The following is a 20595-nucleotide window of genomic DNA, read 5'->3' as shown; positions in this document are numbered from 1 at the left end:
ACTCTTAAACTGTGACTCGAATAAAACAAGTCTCACCTGCCCCAGTTGTGGTCACTATTTTGGCTTTGCTCCGTGCTCCGTCTCCTTTAGTGGTGTACGCCGCCACAGTAACAGAATATGTCGTTTCAGCCAGCAGGCCGGTGATGATGGCCTCCTGAGAGAGAAACAAAGAGAGAGAGACAGGTAATTGATGGCAAGCAGAGACATACTGTACAGTTGGTCCTTTTTCATCGTTCAGTGTGCTGTCACATTTCTGACAAGTCTGTTTAATATTGTTGAAGTTCATTTCAAGGTTTTCATTAAACTTTAAGCATTCAGTCAGGAAATGCAGCTTTGTCTCAATTTTGAGTCTACCTTCTCAGTTTCCTATCGGTCACATCATGCTTTTATAGCCAGACAATGTTGAGTTTTACTTTGTCTGGGGTTTAAATGATGATATATATATATATATATATATATATATATATATATATATATATATATATATATATATGTGTGTGTGTGTGTGTGTGTGTTTTCTTGTGGTCAATAAGGTGTAAGATGCTTTCAGAATTGAGCTGCTCTTTTTTTTTTTTTGTCTTTATAAGTCAAGGATCATGGACAAATCCTGTTCTTCATACCGCACTCGTTCTGCATGCAAAGTGAATGTTTCCAGCTGATTTCAATTAGAATCAATGCAGGATTTTTGAAGCATAAAAGGCTCTTCTATATTTCCTTTGCATTCATTCACTGCAGGGCTGAAGGAGCCTGAGGAAGTGCCTTTAAAGCCTAAATTATTACAGCATGATGAATGTGTGATGTGGTTGGTGCCTAATGTGAATCTGTTTTTATTCCCTGAGATCTAGATCATTTTTGGAAGGTCATAATTCTAGTTTATTCGTTTCACAACCAGTTCTGCCTGTTTGCCAGCACTATTCTTGTAGATCTAGTTTTCTCTGACTTGAGCTGGTACATTTGATAAAACAAGCACAGAAAAACCCACCAGAGTGTCTAAAGATAGTCATCTCAACCAAAACAGAGCAAAAATGGGGAAAACTGATGCAAGGATTTTGTTTCCATGCATGTGTGGGGAGGCTGTTTGTGTCTGGAAGAACAGCAGGAGGCCGCGAATCAGCTGCCAAAACGCATATAGACGTGTGACATATTGCAGTCTGCATTTTCATGGGAAACTTTAGTATCACAAAAAAAGAAAAAAGAAAAAAAAATGGTGCAAGTAAAACATGTAACATACTTAGATGTTTGTAGTACAGAAAATCTACCTGTTCATGCTCACATATATACAGACTTACAGTCTTTAAAATTGTTAAATGCTTAAAGACTGAATGAATTTCTCCATGTCTTGTGCATATGCTTTTCATGATAAAACTATGACTCCTTGTAAACAGACCAGCTGAAAGACGTACACAAACAGCCCATGTTATCCTCATTAAAAAAACAAAACAAAAACCTCTTTCTCTAAAGGCCTGTACACACCGGGACGAATATCGCACGCGTTTATCGTCAGCATTTTTCGAGACGTTTTTTGTGTTCACACCCAAGCGATTTTCACCGGCGATGCGCCGAGTGAAAGTGCAAATTCACTCCCTGACAGTATGTGGCGCTTGTGCTTAACGGTAGTGCAAATAAACATATGATATTAATAAAGTTAAAGAAGATAAAAAAAAATGCATATATAAAATGGCATAGGCCTACATTATATATATATATATATATATATATATATAGTCAGAAACGGTAGTGCAAATAAGTCACAATGACAGTAGTGCAAGTGAACGGTAGGGGTCTTCCTCGTCTACTTACTTTCTCTTCGTCGTCTTGTGTGCTCGGCAAGACCGTTTTGTGCTTGAGCGCCACCAAGTCGTGTTTTACTGTAACTTCAGCAGCTCCAGGCACGTGAACAAAAGCGCCAATCTCATTGGTCGGCCAGTTTTTAACGCGGCGCGCCAAACCAAAAAAACGAACCCGAGGCGTTTTTTTAAAAATGACGCTTTTACGCCTCGCGTTTTTCGCGTTGGTGTGCACACTCACATTGGCGCCCGTTGTTTAGTCACGAGGCGTTAAACGTCGACGAAAATCGCGCGTGATATTCGTCCCGGTGTGAACAGGCCTTAACAGGTGTCTACACTGGACGTGACCATTGTCGCTTGCGTCGCAACAGCTAAAAGCTGTCTACACTGGACACAACAGAGCATCCATTGCAAAGCATTTGTCCTTCACATCAATACGTCATAAATAGAACGAGGCATCAGTTTACTGTCAGAGATTTGTCGCTCGTGTCGCGCTGCATCCAGTGTAGACAATATCGCTGATTATAATGGGATCTATTGTCTTTTGTCGCGTTGCTCGCATCCAGTGTAGACACAGTGTTACTGTAAACAAAATATATTCTTAAAGTCAATATGAAATCAAAACCGCCTTTTAAAGATTTAAAATTTTATTAAAGGATTCATTCACTTCTGAATGAAAATTTCCTGATAATTTCCTCACCCCCATGTCATCCAAGATGTTCATGTCTTTCTTTCTTCAGCTGAAAAGAATTAAAGTTTTTGAGGAAAATATTCCAGGATTTTTCTCCATATAGTGGACTCCAAATTGCAGTTTCAGTGCAGCTTCAAAGGGCTCTACACGATCCCACACGAGGAATAAGGGTCTTGTCAAATGAAACGATCAGTCATTTTCTAAAAAAATATAAATTTATATACTTTTTAACCACAAATGCTCATCTTGCACCAACTCTGCGATCCGCTCGCATGATGTAATCACGTTCATGTGTGACGTAGGCGGAAGTACCGATCCAGTGTCTACAAAGTGAACAAAGATTAAGCCTAACGGCCTTTACAAAAAAAAAGGGAAAAAAAAGGGTAAAACAATGATATCAGATGATTTTGAAGGTGGAAATTAGATTAAGTTTTTCGCTCTACTGTGGTACTTCCGCCTACATCACACATGATCTTTCAATGTAATGCGTGGCGTATTGCAGAGCAGTGCAAGGCAAGCATTTGTGGTTAAAAATTATGTACATTTTTATTTAAAAAACAAAACAAAAAAACAATCGTTTTACTAGACAAGACCCTTATTCTTCGCCTGGGATCGCGTAGACCCCTTTAAAGCCGCACTGAAACTGCAATTTGGACCTTCCACCTGGTGAACCCCACTGAGGTCCACTATATGGAGAAGAATCCTGGAATGTTTTCCTCAAAAACCTTAATTCCTTTTTGACTGAAGAAAGAAAGACATGAACATCTTGGATGACATGGGGGTGAGTAAATTATCATGAAATTTTCATTCAGAAGTAAACTAATCCTTTAATACATGTAATTCACACTTTTCACAATCCAGATGGATAAAATGGCATCCTACCCATTTTCTCTCCTTTGAAAATCAAGTTTCTCTTGGAAATGTATCACTGTGCAGAAGAAAAACAAGGCAGGTTGCAAACAGAGTTTCACATTGACTTTAATTATTACTTCACAGCTAGCCGTACAATTCCAGACTCTCTAGCAAGAGATCAGAAGAAAATGTGAACATGTGAATCATCTAAAGCATTTAAAGGCTAGTTAAAAGCTGCAGCGTGGCAGGGGTCCATCTCTCTTGCTTTATTTTCTTGTTTTGAGTAGTCTGTCTTATCTCTGGCATGTGTTTGGGAGAGTCATTGGGTCCTGAAAAGTGGGAAGACTTCAACATTTCACATTAAGGCATGATGGATAGGCTGCCTGTGGCAACACAGAGTTTACTAGAGCCGACCACCATTGAGAGAGACGCCTCTTTATCTGTTTAGAGTGATATCACTGTCACGACTCATTAATAAAGAAGAAAAGGAAACAGAGAGATGGAGGGATGGAAAGGGCTGCACAGGGAGGCACAGACAGACCCACATACAGACAGAGAGGTTTAACAGGGCATAGCTGCACATGACAGTTGAACAAGAACCTCTATTAATATGTAGGGCACAGGAAGAGGGATGCAGGCTGCCAGCATCAGGAGACAAGCTGGTGCTCTGGCAGAGTCCCACAGCTTCTTACCAACACATTTTAAAAGGTTAGTTCACTCAAAAATGAAAATTCTCCCATCATTTATTCACTCTCATGTTGTTCGAAACCTGTATGACTTCTGTTAATATTCAGAACACAAATGAAGATCTTTTAATGAAATCTGAAAGATTTCTGTACCTCAACTGAAAGCCTATTTGCTCTATAAACTCAAACTCATCAAGAGATCATAAAATGAATACATATGGATCAAGCAGTTTAGTCTTCTGAAGAGACATGATTGCTTTATATGATGAACATATAAACATTGGTCAGTGAACGTACATAATGCATTAAAATTTGGTCACGGAAGAACCAACAACATTTTGAAGCATCACAGATTGAGGTGAATAGTCTTTCAATAGAGGGCAGGAGCGGATCAAGAAAATTCTTTATAGGGACGCAAAGGGGTGGCATGAGGTCTATGAGGGGTGCCAAAGCAAGCACCCATGCATAGTTTTTGGAGATTTATGGCATGACATACACAATCTATACTGTTTAAAATTAAAAATAAATAACAAGATTTCAATATCCATCATGGCACCAAGTCAAGACACTAAATGAAAAACATCAACAGATTCTAAATGAGTCTGAGCTTGTATCACTGAAGGAGATGAGCAGTTTTATTAATATTACATAGGCTACTTCAATGGTATAAATCACATGTTTTAGTGCAAGTTAAAGCACAACAAATGTTTTTGAATTTTCACAGTTTTGCAAACAGTTTTTGAGTTTCTGTTATTAACAGAGGTTGGAAAGTCTGTGTGTTCACCCAGAATACCCTATCAACCACATATTAGCAACACCCCAGCAACTGCATTGCAAGAGCCTGCAACCACCCTGAGCTTATCACACAAACCTCAAACTTCTAGTCAAAAACCTATTCTCTTCTGACAAAATCAAACTTTGACATCAGATGACACACAAAACTTAACAAATACACAGACTACTGCACTGCCCAGTGAACACTAGTGAGATCAATCCATTTAACACTGTAACAAAAACCTTATCTTATTGGGATTCAGGAATTATTTTGCAGGTCAATGCTGTCAATGTTAAACGTTTTCAGAAATGTGTCTTTGTTTTGAGAACTGATGGTTTGGGAAATTGGGCCAACTGAATAACTCATAACGTTAGCAATCGAGGAAAAAATAAAATGTAGATTCTTACCTAACTCTGCTATTAGTTTCTGTGATCGGGATCTTATTGATTTCATGTTATTGTTTCGTTGGATGGCAAAAAACCTTTATCCATGATGAAAGTGGAGCGGGTGGTCGGAGAATCAGCTCGCCAAAAAATTACAAAATGAATCTCAGATATACTGACTCACAAAGAACCGGTTCATAAGAGTCATTTGTTAATGAAGCTGACTACACTGGGCACGCTGCGCGTGCAACCATCATGCACAGTTTACTGAAAGATGTGTTTTCCTGAAATTATGTCTTTTTTATGTCATCACATTGAGCGCCGCTGCTGGAAAGCAGTACTTGAAATACGGCTAACATTTATATTTTATTCTGTGATAATTCTGGGCTGGCAGATGGGGTGGCAAAGCTTTTGTTAGAACTTCCTCATAAATAAATTAAATAAACTTTCATTAAAAAAACTTAAAACATAATCATTAATAGAATAGCATGCAAAACTAATAAAACAATGTGGTCATTAATAGGGGTATTGACAGAGGTTTCACAGTTTGATTCAATTCAAATTGATTCTATACCTGTTCATTTGGAAATATTTCGGATCAATTTTGATTATGGAAAATATCTCTAATTTTTTTATCAACTTTCTGATTATATAATTATGTTTCTGCTTCAGTTCGTGGTGGCTGTCAAAAAAAAATGTTTTCATGACAGATTTATTTAAACATACGGTAAATAATTACAACATCACTACTTGTTTAATGTAGTATATGGGATGTCAACAACAAAAGATATGGGAAGTTTTCTTCTTCCTTTTTAAAAAAAAGTCTATTTAAACAAAATATTTAAACAGTATCACACAAACAAGAATGCAAAAACACAGCATTTGGAATAAAACAGCAAGATTGTGAAAATGTGAAAACAGTTCGATAAACGAGACTGTCCTCCTCTCAAGCACCTTATTATGAACTATATTTACATTTTAAAGTCATGCGCCCTCTAGCTTGCGTAAAAGTAATGACAGTGTTGTGTTACGTCTGTCATCATGAAATGACATATGAACGTCCTTACCAATCAAAATGCGTGTTCATTCACACGGTCCCTTACCCGCCATTTGTTCTATTTCCATTTAGCAAAACTTATTTTTTTTATTAACAACTACACCAACCCTAAACCTAGCCTTAGTGATTTATAATGCATATACACTTTACGAACACATGCGTTCCCTGTGACCGAACCCACGATCGCATGATCGCATATTGTTGTATATTGCAATGCTCTACCAATTGAGCTACACGAAACTTTTGAAATATGACGCAGATAAAAGGGTACAATGCATTCAAATGAAAGTGTCCTGTTATCGTTAGGGGCGCAACTTTAGTAAACGCTAATTGGGCGTATATGGGCGTATTGGTTGGAAGACATGTTGCAATAAACACAAGTCACATGTTCATTACTAAATGAATCAGCGTTTTTGTACGAATTGGTTGAATGAATGATTCAATTGATTCACTCATACAGACAGTCACTTGTTTCCACCTACTGGTGCAATGATGCAACCTGTAGCAAGAGTCATTGAAAAATCCCCACCACTAATACACAGACAGACAGTCTAGATTTAGTACAACTGTTGTGTAAGCATGCATTTTATAATTTGCATTCAGAATTATTTTACCCTGCTAAGGCCCACAGTTATTAATCCAGAGTTACCTCAGCTAAAAAAAAAGCAGAGCTTCAGGTAAAATCAATGACTTTATTCAAAGGAAAAACAAAGCTCCCGGTGGACAAGAGAATAAGACCGTTAGACAGACTGCAGCAGTGCTTTCGAGTTGTGTAGTATAAATACAGCATCTTCAGGATTCAGGCTCTTATCTTTAGAGAGATGAGGGAAGATAAATCTAGAAACACAAATAAATCTTTAAAAGATTTAGTAACAGAACCATTTCTTTGTGAAATTTCATAAAGATGTTAATCCATTCCCCCAATGGAAGATCACCAATCCAAAAAACTATGGCTGAAAGCACTTGAACAGAGCAAGAGAGAGATAGTAGGAGAGAATGAAGGAGGTGTAAGTCTCCAGACTACAATCACAACACACAAGCTGTATTTCAGGAGGCAGATGGAGGTGTATTCCTGTCGTATGGCCACATCCCAGAACACACTGCAGTCCTCTGCGCCCCACTGACATACACACACAGTTTATTTTGTGGGGCTGGTAGATGTTGCAGCTTATTCTAGCCAAAAACCACCAATTTACTAAGAGTCATCAGATCGACATGTACATCGACCATCCATTGTTTAAGGGTGGATAAATCTGAAATCAATGTTCATTGTTATTCAGCTAATAATGCATCAGTCTCAATGTCAATGCCAGCAAACCGAATAATGAATCAGTATGTGTGTTGAGTTTGTGGTCAGACTTTCAGTTCATGCAAAACTAACAGGTTGCTGTTAACAAAACAAAACAAAATGTTTAAATGTCTTGTAAAGATTTGAACAAGACTGGTAAACTACACAGGCATTGAGAGGGACGTGACTGTTTCCTAAAATGTACTTTTGGTCATCTCCAATCTTGAATGTTTAGCTACATCTCAAACTTTTGTGTGTGTGTGTACAATGTATTTTCTGTGAAAGAAATAAAATACTTTTGTTCAGCAAGGATGCATTCAACTGATCAATAGTGACAGTAAAGACATTTGTAATGTAACAAAAGATTTCTATTTCAAATAAATGCTTTTGTTTTATTCTATTCATCAAAGAATCCTGAAAAAAATTGATCACGGTTTCCACAAAAACATTATGATAATAATCATAAATGTTTCTTGAGCAGCAAATCAGCATAGAATTATTAGAATGATTTCTGAAGGATCATGTGACACTGAAGACTGGGGTAATGATGCTGAAAATTCAGCTTTGATCACAGGAATAAATTACATTTGAAAATACATTACAATAGAAAAGAGTTATTTTAAATTGCAATAATATTTCAAACTATTACTGTGTGTGTGTGTGTGTGTGTGTGTGTGTGTGTGTGTGTGTGTGTGTGTGTGTGTGTACGTGTGTGTATACACACTCACACACATTGCCATGCAAAACCATTATTGTACCATGTAAGTACAGTGTGTGTGTGTGTGTGTGTGTGTGAGAAAGAGAGGAATTGGGTACTGAAGAGGGTAAATGGTTGTATAGATTGTAACACACACACACACACACACACACACACACACACACACACACACACACACACACACACACACACACACGTGCTGTACCTGATGATTTAGCCCCTCTGTCAGTAAGTAGAGATTAAGTTTCACCTTCAGAGGTTAGAGGATATCTGCTTATTCAGCACCTTGCTCATGGATTACATTTTCCCACTTATTCCCCTCACACACACACACACACACACACACACACACACACACACATACACACATACAGCTCAAAGAACCTGCCATCTTTCAGTCAAAGCCTCACTTCCTACACACGTTTAAGGGCAGCAGGGTGATTTCTCCTCTTAATATGGCAGCTGCATATTCAGTGAACGCTTTGTCTTCCCCCAGATGCACATGAAGCGCTGCCATCTCACCACTGATGGAGGGATTTATATTCCGCTCCATAACCTTGCTGACTAACAGCAAATAAAATACACGGCGCCTCCAGACCCTTCGAAAGTGCTTTAATCATAAAACAGTGAATATAAACAAATAGAGAGAGACAGACAGAGAGATGAGAAAGCTAAAGCAAGACAGAAGAAGTGATTCAACGGGGACGGGACTGACTGCGTACTCTATCAAACACAAACCTAAGTCTCCAGGTCTGCACTACATTTTATACTCTCACAGAGATGGACTTTGGACAACTGTATTATTGTATATGGACATCATTTATTTTCTATGAGAGCCCTGGACATCATTTATTGTCTATGAGAGCCGGTGATTTTGGGTCGTTCCTGACTGTATACGTCTGAATCTCTATAAACCCTTGAAGCAGTGGCGTGCAGTGGTGTTCTGAAATGAGGAGGCAAAGTCCTGTTTTTTTTTTTTTTTTTTTTTTGTGATTTAAAAAAAAAAATATATATATATAAATTCATGTTCCATGCAGTTATACTTGACACATTTTTCAGTTTAAATAAACATTACTTACACAGTTACACTCAAGAAAACGACAATAACAACCACCAAAACAATCCTATTTTGTATTTTTACATTAACAATGTAATTATTGTTACATTTATTAAAAAGAAGTACCCTATATTTCTCATCGTTTTTACATTTATTCCAAAATAATAACTATAAGAATGCAGTAAGAGATTTTATATTTCATGTATATTTTATTCATTACTAATGTTCTTTTTAATAGCTTAACTTACTTTCGGATCCTCAGTCATCGAAGTTCAGTGAACACTGTAGGTGTCATGATGGCCACAGATACAGAGATAAACCTTTAATTAATTTAACTGCTTACTAAAAACACTCAAATATGATGTTTGTTTTCAAGTCATTTCAAGTTTGACATGACAAAGCAATATCGAGTGGGTGAGTTTACTTACTTTTTAATTAGTCTTCCCATTAACATGCTACTATGCATGCTGAAATATATCAATATCAAACAAATTATATCTTCCCGAAGCTCAAATGTGCTGCGTAACACTCAAGAACGAACCTCATTGGATACGCAGCATGGAAGAGGTTTGATCTTGCACATTATTCATGTTCGGTTGAGCTTCTGCTTATGTTCACTGATCAATGTTTACATGAGAGTAAAAGCCTAAATTTAAGCTTTTCATCATAAAAAGCAGTTGAGTCTCTTCACAAAATTTGGACTAAACCGCTCGATTCATATGGATTCGTTTTTCATTCTCTTTATGATCTTTTTGAAGTGTTTGTTGCAAAGGCAGTCAATGGAGAGACAGATATCTCAGTCTTAGTTTGTGCTCTGAAGTCTTATGAGTTTGGAACAACATGAGGGTGAGTAATTAATGACATAATTTTCATTTTGGGGTGAACTATCCCTTTAACAATGACAACGTTGTAACAAATTTAGCCTAAATCAAACATAATACTTTTGCATAAACCAAAAAAAAAAAAAAGAAAGAAAATCTGTAATCAATATATTTATAAATAGAATAGAAATGTATCTATATTAGCAACCATATAAAAAGAAATCTTACATTAACATGGTTAACAGGGTTGAATGGTTCAGAAAATTTAAAAAACGTATTATTTACTTGTCTTCCTGCCATGATGTAGAAAGAGTCCAAATGATGTCATTTCTTGTGTGTGACAATTTAAAGAAATGTTATGTTATTTTTTGTACTAGAGTGAATCATGCATCCAGAGGGCTTTAAAACAATCTACTTCTCTCTGGTAATAATATGTTAGATAATACAAAAGAAAATGTGATTTGTGCCTCTAATGGTTTCACAAATGTCATGAGACACAAAGTGTATCATATTTGTGGAAAGTGCCTTCAGCTGCCACAGGTCTGGAGTTTGAGTGCTTTTTTCTCTCTCTTCTGATGAAGATAAGTTGTAATTTGGGTTTAACACTGATGCCTCTTCACAATAAGAGCTGAGAGAACAGAGTAATGTCTTATCAGACATTCCTCACTAGTGGACAAGATGCTACATGACTGCTTTTCAGGCTTGGGCAAATATGAGAAAAACGATGAAATATGATGCCACGCCAACTATTTGTGCTGTTAAATTGTTATATCAGTCAGCACACATTGAGGGTCATTTTCTGTTTGAGTCTCACCCTTCATTTTGAGCTGATAAAAGCTTCCATTAGCATGACCTGATGCCACCACTCTCTCTCTCTCTCTCTCTCTCTCTCTCATATTTCATCACGGTTGGATTTCAGAGAGCCGGTTTGCTTAGCCTAATGCCAAACGCACACTACGAGACAGAAGGTCGGCACACAGCGCACATACAAAGACTCCGTTTCTTGTTTTCTGTTGCACACTTTACACAACAAATCACAGACTAGATGCATCATTACAAGATCATTCTCCTCCCTGATTGTACCTAAAATTAAAATTTAGATTTTTGACAATATCAGGAAAAACAAATTCAGTCAAGTGTGTCATGATCACCAGCCGGAGTGTCCTGGTCGTCCACCAGAGGGCAGTCCCCTCTTGTTCATTGCCATTCACACACGGACTACATTTCCCAGAACCCACTGCCCAGTCTCATCATCTCTGTTTGCTGTCAGCTGTGTGTCATTAACCTTGTTAGCTCAGCCTTTATAAGCCTGGTCAATTTAGTCATTCTTTGCTAAGTCTTGTATGTGTTTATACTGTATTTCTGAGAATTCTCCCAGGTTTCAAGTCTCTTGGTTTTTGGATTCTCTGCCTGTTCCCCTTGATTTCTCTGTTCTGCCTCTGCCCTGGACTTTATTATTGTTTGAACTGTTTGCCTGTATTTTGACCTTTGTCTGTTTTGCGGAATACGATTGTGGATTGCCCTTCTAATAAATACTGCATTTTAATCCTCAACTTTTATGTCTAGGAGCAGTTTCATGACAAAGTGTGTACTTGTGCATGGTAACACACTCACACAATACATTTTTGAATTTGTGTTAGAATTTATTTATTCCCCTGATTGAATTTTACATTCACTTTCAGAATATTCTTCTATTAAGATATTTATACTATTAATTATATTTCATGATTATTTATAAATGTTGCTGGAAAATACCACTGACAATTTGGAAAAACTTTGGAAAAGGAACCGAGGGACCCGATAAGATTTCTGAATGCACGGGATTTTTGAATGAAAGGCGGACTGCGGTCGGTAACTATAGTGTACTTTAGGCGGGAGCAGGTGGTCTGACAATAACCCGGGCGGTCTGACAATAACCCGGTTGCTCCCGAGATGCTTTGACATCAGTGCATCTGTGCTTGAAATTGAAGTGAACAAAACTTTCTGCAGTGGTGGCGTTCACACAGTCACCAGTTCCCTGTCCTGAGAAACCTGGCAAGATATGTTCTTTGCTTTAGAGGTCTGCGTGAGTGCACCTTCAGAGAACATTCAACTTTTGTGATCGGATTTTGGAGGAGAGAGACGTTCTGAAACTGTCGTCAGTCAGGTCATTCTGTTCTTGCGTGGATGTTAAAAAAGATTTCATTTTGCAGTATAGCTAGTAAGCCAACCGTTTTCTTTTATATGTATTTTTGGCTTAGCCTATAGTTTTGATGTTGTATTTAATCTAGCCTATTTTGTCTCTGTGAAATTTAGCCTATTATTCTTTGTGACATTTTTTCTCTGACATTTTTTAGGGTGTTGACAGCATCATAAGACAAACAACAAATAAAAATCTTGTATATGTAAAAAAAACAGTCCCGCGCAGACCTCTAACGTGAACCATACATTTATATGCTTTTCAACAAGGTTTCTCAATGGATCAATGAACGCAGACATCATACAATTAAGTATTAGTTTATAAACTATGAGCTAAATCTTTCATTAAGGACAAATGGTGCAACCACATAAAGTACCTTGGTTAGTTATGAGTCATGTGTGAGATCTCAGTGCTGGAGGATGCTGTGTTTCAACTGGTTAAGTGGCTCTGGCTTTGTTCTGCAGGGGGTAAATGAAGCACAGGCTCTGGATGGAATTAAACATGTTAAAGTCCCCTCATTAAATACTAAATGAGAGCTGCTGGGTAACTTTGATCACTTGACACTTTAAACTGTGAAATGCCAAATATCCTTTGCACATATTTAAAGTTCACATGAGCATGCATTAATTTAAAATATGCATGCACTCATCCTACATACAATGTCCAAACTCAGAGGGTAAAAAATACTATTGTTACCTAGGGTTGGGTTCCATTTTAGCAATAGCAGCATCTCACAATCAGGTGCAAAACACAGATGAAAAGACATTCATCTTCGAATTAGAGCCGCATAATTCTGGATAAATTGACAATCAGTTTTGTTTACTTTTTTTTTTTTTTTTTTTAAATAGTGATCATGGTTAAATACATTCGGGCAGCTACAGGACAACATGTTCTAGTTTATTTAAAATTATATTAATTTAAATCATTCATTCAATCACTTTTTAAAAATTAATTAATTCAGGGTTTTGAACGACTCTTGGATGAATGATTCAATGAAAAATTTATTTTACAGTCACTTGTTGCCACCTAGAGGAGTACTAATGTATTCAATATTTTTATTTGCATTTATTATTATTATTTATTATGAGTTTGCATTTTAATCTCTCATACATTACTGCCTCCAATAGAAACTGCCTGTTATATATTTTATGATGTATTTTTTTGTGTTGTACCTAAATTGTTTTAGTTTGTAATTGCCTCTGATCATTCCTTAATGAAAGGCTACTGGTTATAGCCTATATAGCGTAAATGGCAAGATTAATAGGTAAAAATATTTTTCTTGAAGTTATTTGCTCTTTTTTTCCCTCCAAAAAAAATAAAAAATAAAAAAAATAAAAAATAAAAAAATTGGAATCGGAACCGAGAATCAATATGCAGAATTGGAATCGCTAAAATTAAAATGATACCCAACCCTACTGTTACCGTTAAAATACTTTTATCCAGTAAGGACGCATTAAATTGATCAAAAGTGATAGTAAAGGCATTTATAATGTTACAATTTTTTTTTTTATTTCAAATGAATGCTGTTCATTTGAGCTCTCTATTCATCAAAGAATCCTGAAAAAACGTTTCATGATTTTAACAAGGATATTAAGTGTTTTCAACATGGATAATAATAAGAAATGTTGCTTAAGCAGCAAATCAGCATATTAGAATTATTTCTGAAGGATCATGTGACGCTGAAGACTGGAGTAATGATGCTGAAAATCACATAAATAAATTACATTTTAACATATTCAAATAGAAAACAATTCTTTTAAGCTATAATAATATTTCACAATATTACTATTTTTATGGTATTTTGATCAAATAAATACAGCCTTGGTGAGTATAAGAGATTTTTTTTTTTTTCTTTTTTTCAAATCTTACCAACCCCAAACATTGTACGGCTCTGATTTTGCTCTCTTTTTATGTCATTTTTCAAATATTTTAGAGTGGAGAATACTAGAAACATGTATATTCTCTATTTTATAGAAATCACCATGATTTTTCTGGGTTTGGCAGAAGAAAAATCAGAAAAGAAAATGCTCCATTAGTCTCTATTTCATATTATTGTTATCTAAGATAGCATTAACAGATCTTATTTTTGTGATTTTTCTTTACCATGCACACACACACACACACACACACACACACACACACACACACACACACACGTTTATGTTGTAATACCAGTGTAATACCTATGCCATTATTCAAATTTGTGTCCACATAAATCATGAAAACAAGCACACTAATGCACACACACACACACACACACACACACACACACACACACACACACACACACACACACACACCGACATACAGAATCCCTGTAAAAAACACTGTCCACCATGCCCCATTCCTTTATTCAACAAATAAAGGCCATTACGCTGACCTGCGTGGAAAAGATAGTCCTGTTTACCAAAGATTGCTCCTCTGCACCCACACAGAGACCCTCTATGTTTGGCAGTGTTTATCTCAGTCTCCTCATCTCTCTTTCTCTCCCTCCCTCACAGTGACCGGGTCACCGCGCACACCCTCTCCTGTGCTGAAGGAGACATAGATCAGACTTTGACAGCATGTCTTATCAGATGAGACGTGCCTCATGCTTCACAGCTCTCCTCTCTCTCACACACACACACACACGCAGGGGATCATCGAGGTCCTCAGGTATGAAAACAAAAACAATCCGCCCACCGTATTGTATCAAACAGCTCCTGTCTAAAACTCAATCCAGAGAGAAGTTCCTTCAGGAGGAATCAAATCCGACATGAGCATCTTCCAAAAGACACTTGAGACAAAAACTACAAATCAAACTGTGAGCAAGATATATTGTGAACTATTAGAGCCAAAAAGTCTGATATGGCAGGAAAACCTTTAAACCTTCCACAAAGCATGTTTTATTCTCTATTTCAGGGGTTCATGACCTTTTTCTCAGTTGAAATATTTACTAAAAACATCCTCTGAGATATCCAGTAATGTCGTAACCTCTCACCAAATAGGCATATTTTACATAATACATTTGATAATTCTTGTTTTATTGAAGATCAGAGTGAAGTATTACACATTTTACTGTAGAGTCAACATGAAAAAGGATTCACAACCAATTTTATGTCTGCGATGTGATGGCTATCTAAATGAAACCATATGCAACAAGACACACTGTAGGGAAAAAATGCATGTGTAATTAACTGACTGGATAGTGAAAATGAATCAGCTGAATAATTATTTCAGAGGGAAATGCATTAAAAGAAAAAAAAGGAATAAAGTGCACTGAAAAAAAGCTACCTGTTATTTTAGTATTATTTACATTTTTAGTTTTAGTGATTTTATGTGCTTGTTTGTTTTTTAGATATACAGGTGCTGGTCATATAATTAGAATATCAACAAAAGTTGATTTATTTCACTAATTCCATTAAAAAAGTGAAACTTGTATATTATATTCATTCATTACACACAGACTGATATATTTCAAATGTTTATTTCTTTTACTTTTGATGATTATAACTGACAACTAAGGAAAATCCCAAATTCAGTATCTCAGAAAATATGAATATTACTTAAGACCAATACAAAGAAAGGATTTTTAGAAATCTTGGCCAACTGAAAAGTATGAACATGAAAAGTATGAGCATATACAGCACTCAATACTTAGTTGGGGCTCCTTTTGCCTGAATTACTGCAGCAATGGCATGGAGTCGATCAGTCTGTGGCACTGCTCAGGTGTTATGAGAGCCCAGGTTGCTCTGATAGTGGCCTTCAGCTCTTCTGCATTGTTGGGTCTGGCATATCGCATCTTCCTCTTCAAAATACCCCATTGATTTTCTATGGGGTTAAGGTCAGGTGAGCTTGCTGGCCAATTAAGAACAGGGATACCATGGTCCTTAAACTAGGTACTGGTAGCTTTGGCACTGTGTGCAGGTGCCATGTCCTGTTGGAAAATGAAATCTGCATCTCCATAAAGTTGGTCAGCAGCAGGAAGCATGAAGTGCTCTAAAACTTCCTGGTATATGGCTGTGTTGACCTTGGACCTCAGAAAACACAGTGGACCAACACCAGCAGATGACATGGCACCCCAAACCATCACTGACTGTGGAAATTTTACACTGGACCTCAAGCAACGTGGATTGTATGCCTCTCCTCTCTTCCTCCAGACTCTGGGACCCTGATTTCCAAAGGAAATGCAAAATTTACTTTCATCAGAGAACATAACTTTGGACCACTCAGCAGCAGTCCAGTCCTTTTTGTCTTTAGCCCAGGCGAGACGCTTCTGACGCTGTCTGTTGTTCAAGAGTGGCTCAAGGAATGTGACAGCTGAAACCCATGTCTTGCATATGTCTGTGCGTAGTGGTTCTTGAAGCACTGACTCCAGCTGCAGTCCACTCTTTGTGAATCTCCCCCACATTTTTGAATGGGTTTTGTTTCACAATCCTCTCCAGGGTGTGGTTATCCCTATTGCTTGTACAATTTTCTACCACATCTTTTCCTTCCTTTCACCTCTCTATTAATGTGCTTGGACACAGAGCTCTGTGAACAGCCAGCCTCTTTTGCAATGACCTTTTGTGTCTTGCCCTCCTTGTGCAAGGTGTCAATGGTCGTCTTTTGGACAACTGTCAAGTCAGCAGTCTTCCCCATGATTGTGTAGCCTACAGAACTAGACTGAGAGACCATTTAAAGGCTTTTGCAGGTGTTTTGAGTTAATTAGCTGGTTAGAGTGTGGCACCAGGTGTCTTCAATATTGAACCTTTTCACAATATTCTAATTTTCTGAGTTACTGAATTTGGGATTTTCCTTAGTTGTCAGTTATAGGCTAATCATCAAAATTAAAAGAAATAAACATTTGAAATATATCAGTCTGTGTGTAATGAATGAATATACTATACAAGTTTCACTTTTTGAATGGAATTAGTGAAATAAATCAACTTTTTGATGATATTCTAATTATAGGACCAGCACCTGTACTTCAATGTACTTCTATTTCAGTATTTCAACTTATTTAATTTAGGTTAGTTGCAAATGCATAATTTTCTTTTAAATTTCTTAAGTTTCATCTAATATTTATATTTTATTTCAGCTTAATTTCAGTTAATAGTTTTAGTTAATAACAACACTGAGCCCACACATTGATCAAAAAATCTGTAACTTTTTTATTTTTTAATCTCCAAACAGCTTTAGCCAAATCAAGAAACAACACAGCCACAAATGATTCTTGATAAGACAAAAGCTGTTTGTGGGACTATTTTTTTTTGTTGTTGTTGACTATGTTAGAGACATATAAACTCCCATAAAGCCATGGGAGGCAGCAGCTAATCAAGCCTTTATGTAGCAGTGTATATACCCATGACGTCTTAAAGTTTCACATCATTGTATTCGTTTTTTTTAATTGGTCAAGGGAGAGTAGGCAAAAAGACCAGCTATTAAAGAGAGACTGAAGCATAATATGTGCAGGTTCACTTCTGTTTTTAGGGGTGTTGAGTATGTGAAGAGAAAAGAGCATAACTGCTAGACAGACTTCATCAGGATGGACAGCCGAGAGCCAATTCATATTGTTCAGACAAGGACATGGCGGCCATAAACATGGGCATGGGCAAACGCTTGGGTGGCGAGAGAGAGCAGTCATCAGCCTCTGAGACTGACAGAACGGGCCACTCAAAATGATTCAGCACACGCCACACAGATTCAATCCATCACACGTGGATGTGATGTATGAGTGAGCCAGCCTCAGCCCAAACTCATCTCATCTCTGTTCATCTCTTCCCCCACTCCCTGCGGCCCAAATAGGACAGAACATGCTCCATTTGGCATTCCTGAACAGAGAACAAGCAAACGAACTGCTGCTTATCGATTCTAATGTGAAAATGCGCCAGCGCCTAGCTGGCCTTCATTACACAATGCCAGAAACAAAAAAGAAGATCCATCGACATAGACAGAGATCATGATGGTGATTTCATCATCTTTACTTACAATACCTATTGTTTGATTAATTTTTTTCCCTTGTAAATTATGTCAACTTTTTTTATCTTATCTTAACTTAATTTTTCCACAATGTTTCACTTTTGAACCTGAAGACTCAATTCCGTCATTAATTACTCACCCACATGTCGTTCAACACCTGTAAGACCTTCGTTCATCTTCGGAACACAAATTAAGATATTTTTTATGAAATCCGAGAGGTATATGACTCAACCATAGACAGCAATTTAACCGACACTTTCAAGGTCCAGAGAGTAGTGTTGTTTTTGGCGGCCTGTTTTAATTTTAGTTTTAGTCTAGTCTTTGTGTCAAGCTGTCATTTTAGTTTTTATTAGTTTTAGTCACGTTCATACTCTTTTAGTCTAGTCAAGTTTCAGTCTACTAAAAGTCTGAGCATTTTAGTCTTATTTTAGTCAGATTTATCCATGACTATTTTAGTCTAGTTTTAGTCGACGAAAACTGATGACATTTTAGTCTAATTTTAGTCAATGTAAATTTTATTTTAGTCTCTTTTTAGTAATGCAATTCTATTTAACCCAATCAATATAGTATAGTACCTAGTGGTATAGACAAAACTAACATTTTCTTTTAGCCAAACCAATTTTAAACAAGGTTATCTTATTATATTGTTTCCTACATTATATAGATAATACCTTATAATGCCTTGAGATGTCTCTTATCCCTTTTAGACCCGAAGGCTTTTTTAGATTTTTTTTTTTCTTTTTCTTTTTTCTAAGCAACAAACACAAAAGTAAAGATGAGAATACTTTTTGTGCGAGAATACTTTTTGTGCGCAAAAACAAAACAAAATTAATGACTTCATTCAACAATCTCTTCTCTCCCCTGTCGTTATCGTTACGTAGTTGTCGCAGTAAGCATAGTGAAGGCTTCAGTGTTTACGCCCAAATGCGTATTGGCCAAAATTGGCCAAAGTTGATCACCTGAACTGCACGACACTTACATGTGATGCTGACGCAGGAGCCAGCCAATAATGAGTCGGCGTTCTGACGTAGAACCTGGAAGGGCTGGATGTAAACAGCGTAACACAGAAGAGAAGATATTGTTGAATAAAGTTGTTATTTTTGTTTTGTTTTTGAGCACAAAAAGTATTCTTGTCACTATATATACTTTTTTGACAACAATAAAACAATAAAAAAAAACAATACACAAAAAATAAAATGCAAGGAATTTGAATAATAATAATAATAATAATAATAAAAAAATAATACAAGTAGTTAAGCAAATAAAAAAAGAATGTTAATTTCTTCTAATTACAACTATTGTAATTTTACTAATTATCTTTTACTAATTTCTCACTGTTTTGGCAGCAAAAGTACAGCATTTGCCACAAAAAAAAGTAAAGTATACTAATCTAATAGTAATCCAAAACCGAACTGATCGAGATAGAATCAGTCAACATACAATAAGACCTTTCTGATCTGTGATTGATGAGTAAATGTATATGTATTTATGCAAACTGTCAAGTTAGTGTGACAAATAGATGTCCATGTATAATGACTTATGACTTTAAGATGCTTGAGTGAATGTGTACATCTGATAATAAAAACAAATGAGTAAAGGTTCAAGAAACTTGCTCAAGACCCCTCGTATCCATACAGATAAGACAGGAATGCAGCTGATGAATGGAAAAACAGTTCCAAGTTTTATCTGCTGGAAGGGAAAAAGAAAAACCAAAATGAACGTGTGAATGTGTGGAACAGTCTCCAACAGAAGCGAACGCACCAGCGAGGGCAGCCAACAGGAACGAGGCAGATCCTTTGAGGGCGCATCTGAACTTTTCTATAGTTTGACTGAGCATCTCGTTCTGTACGTTGAGTTTTGACATTCACAAGGCACAGGTCTCTTAGCATTACGCATGCTGCAAGTCATGCATGCTATGTAATTCCCTGTCACGTATACACACACACACACTCCAGTAGGCTCACTGAGAGGCAGATACCTGGAGTCGGCGTGCTGCTGCAAGCTAAACGCTGAATAACAATCCTCCTGATGCTCACGTCTCCCCTTATAGCAGCTCTCCACAGCCCGCTGCACTCTCCCATGAATACTCAGTAAGGATTAGAGCGCCACTACAGCTCCTGATCCATTTCATCAAAAATGAATTTCTTTCAAATATATATATATTAATATTTACTTCATTTGAATACCACTCGGTGAGTTTGGATCATCCCTCTGCAAGCTGGAATTACACTCTTATGAATAAAACACTTCCCACTTGTTCTCTGACTTCACTTTTGTCTGATCGAGATGACTATTACAAACCAACCAACATATTATGTATCAAATTATATGCTTTAAAATTTGGTGATCCGGTTGATCCCA

General features: G+C 36.9%; 1 protein-coding gene across 14 annotated transcripts in view; it reads right to left on the bottom strand.

Annotated features, from left to right (window-relative positions):
• ptprfa (protein tyrosine phosphatase receptor type Fa) overlaps window positions 1–20595 on the bottom strand; it is a 224367-nt gene that overhangs the window by 44757 nt on the left and 159015 nt on the right. For all 14 annotated transcript variants that reach the window (XM_048200180.1, XM_048200182.1, XM_048200181.1 and 11 more), the window contains one exon: window positions 37–154. In XM_048200180.1, coding sequence (XP_048056137.1) covers window positions 37–154 — 118 coding nt within the window. The remainder of the gene's footprint in view (window positions 1–36; window positions 155–20595) is intronic.

This window comes from Megalobrama amblycephala, linkage group LG8 (assembly GCF_018812025.1).
Source record: "Megalobrama amblycephala isolate DHTTF-2021 linkage group LG8, ASM1881202v1, whole genome shotgun sequence".
Lineage (NCBI taxonomy): Eukaryota > Metazoa > Chordata > Actinopteri > Cypriniformes > Xenocyprididae > Megalobrama > Megalobrama amblycephala.
This window is presented reverse-complemented; position numbering and strand designations above follow the sequence as displayed.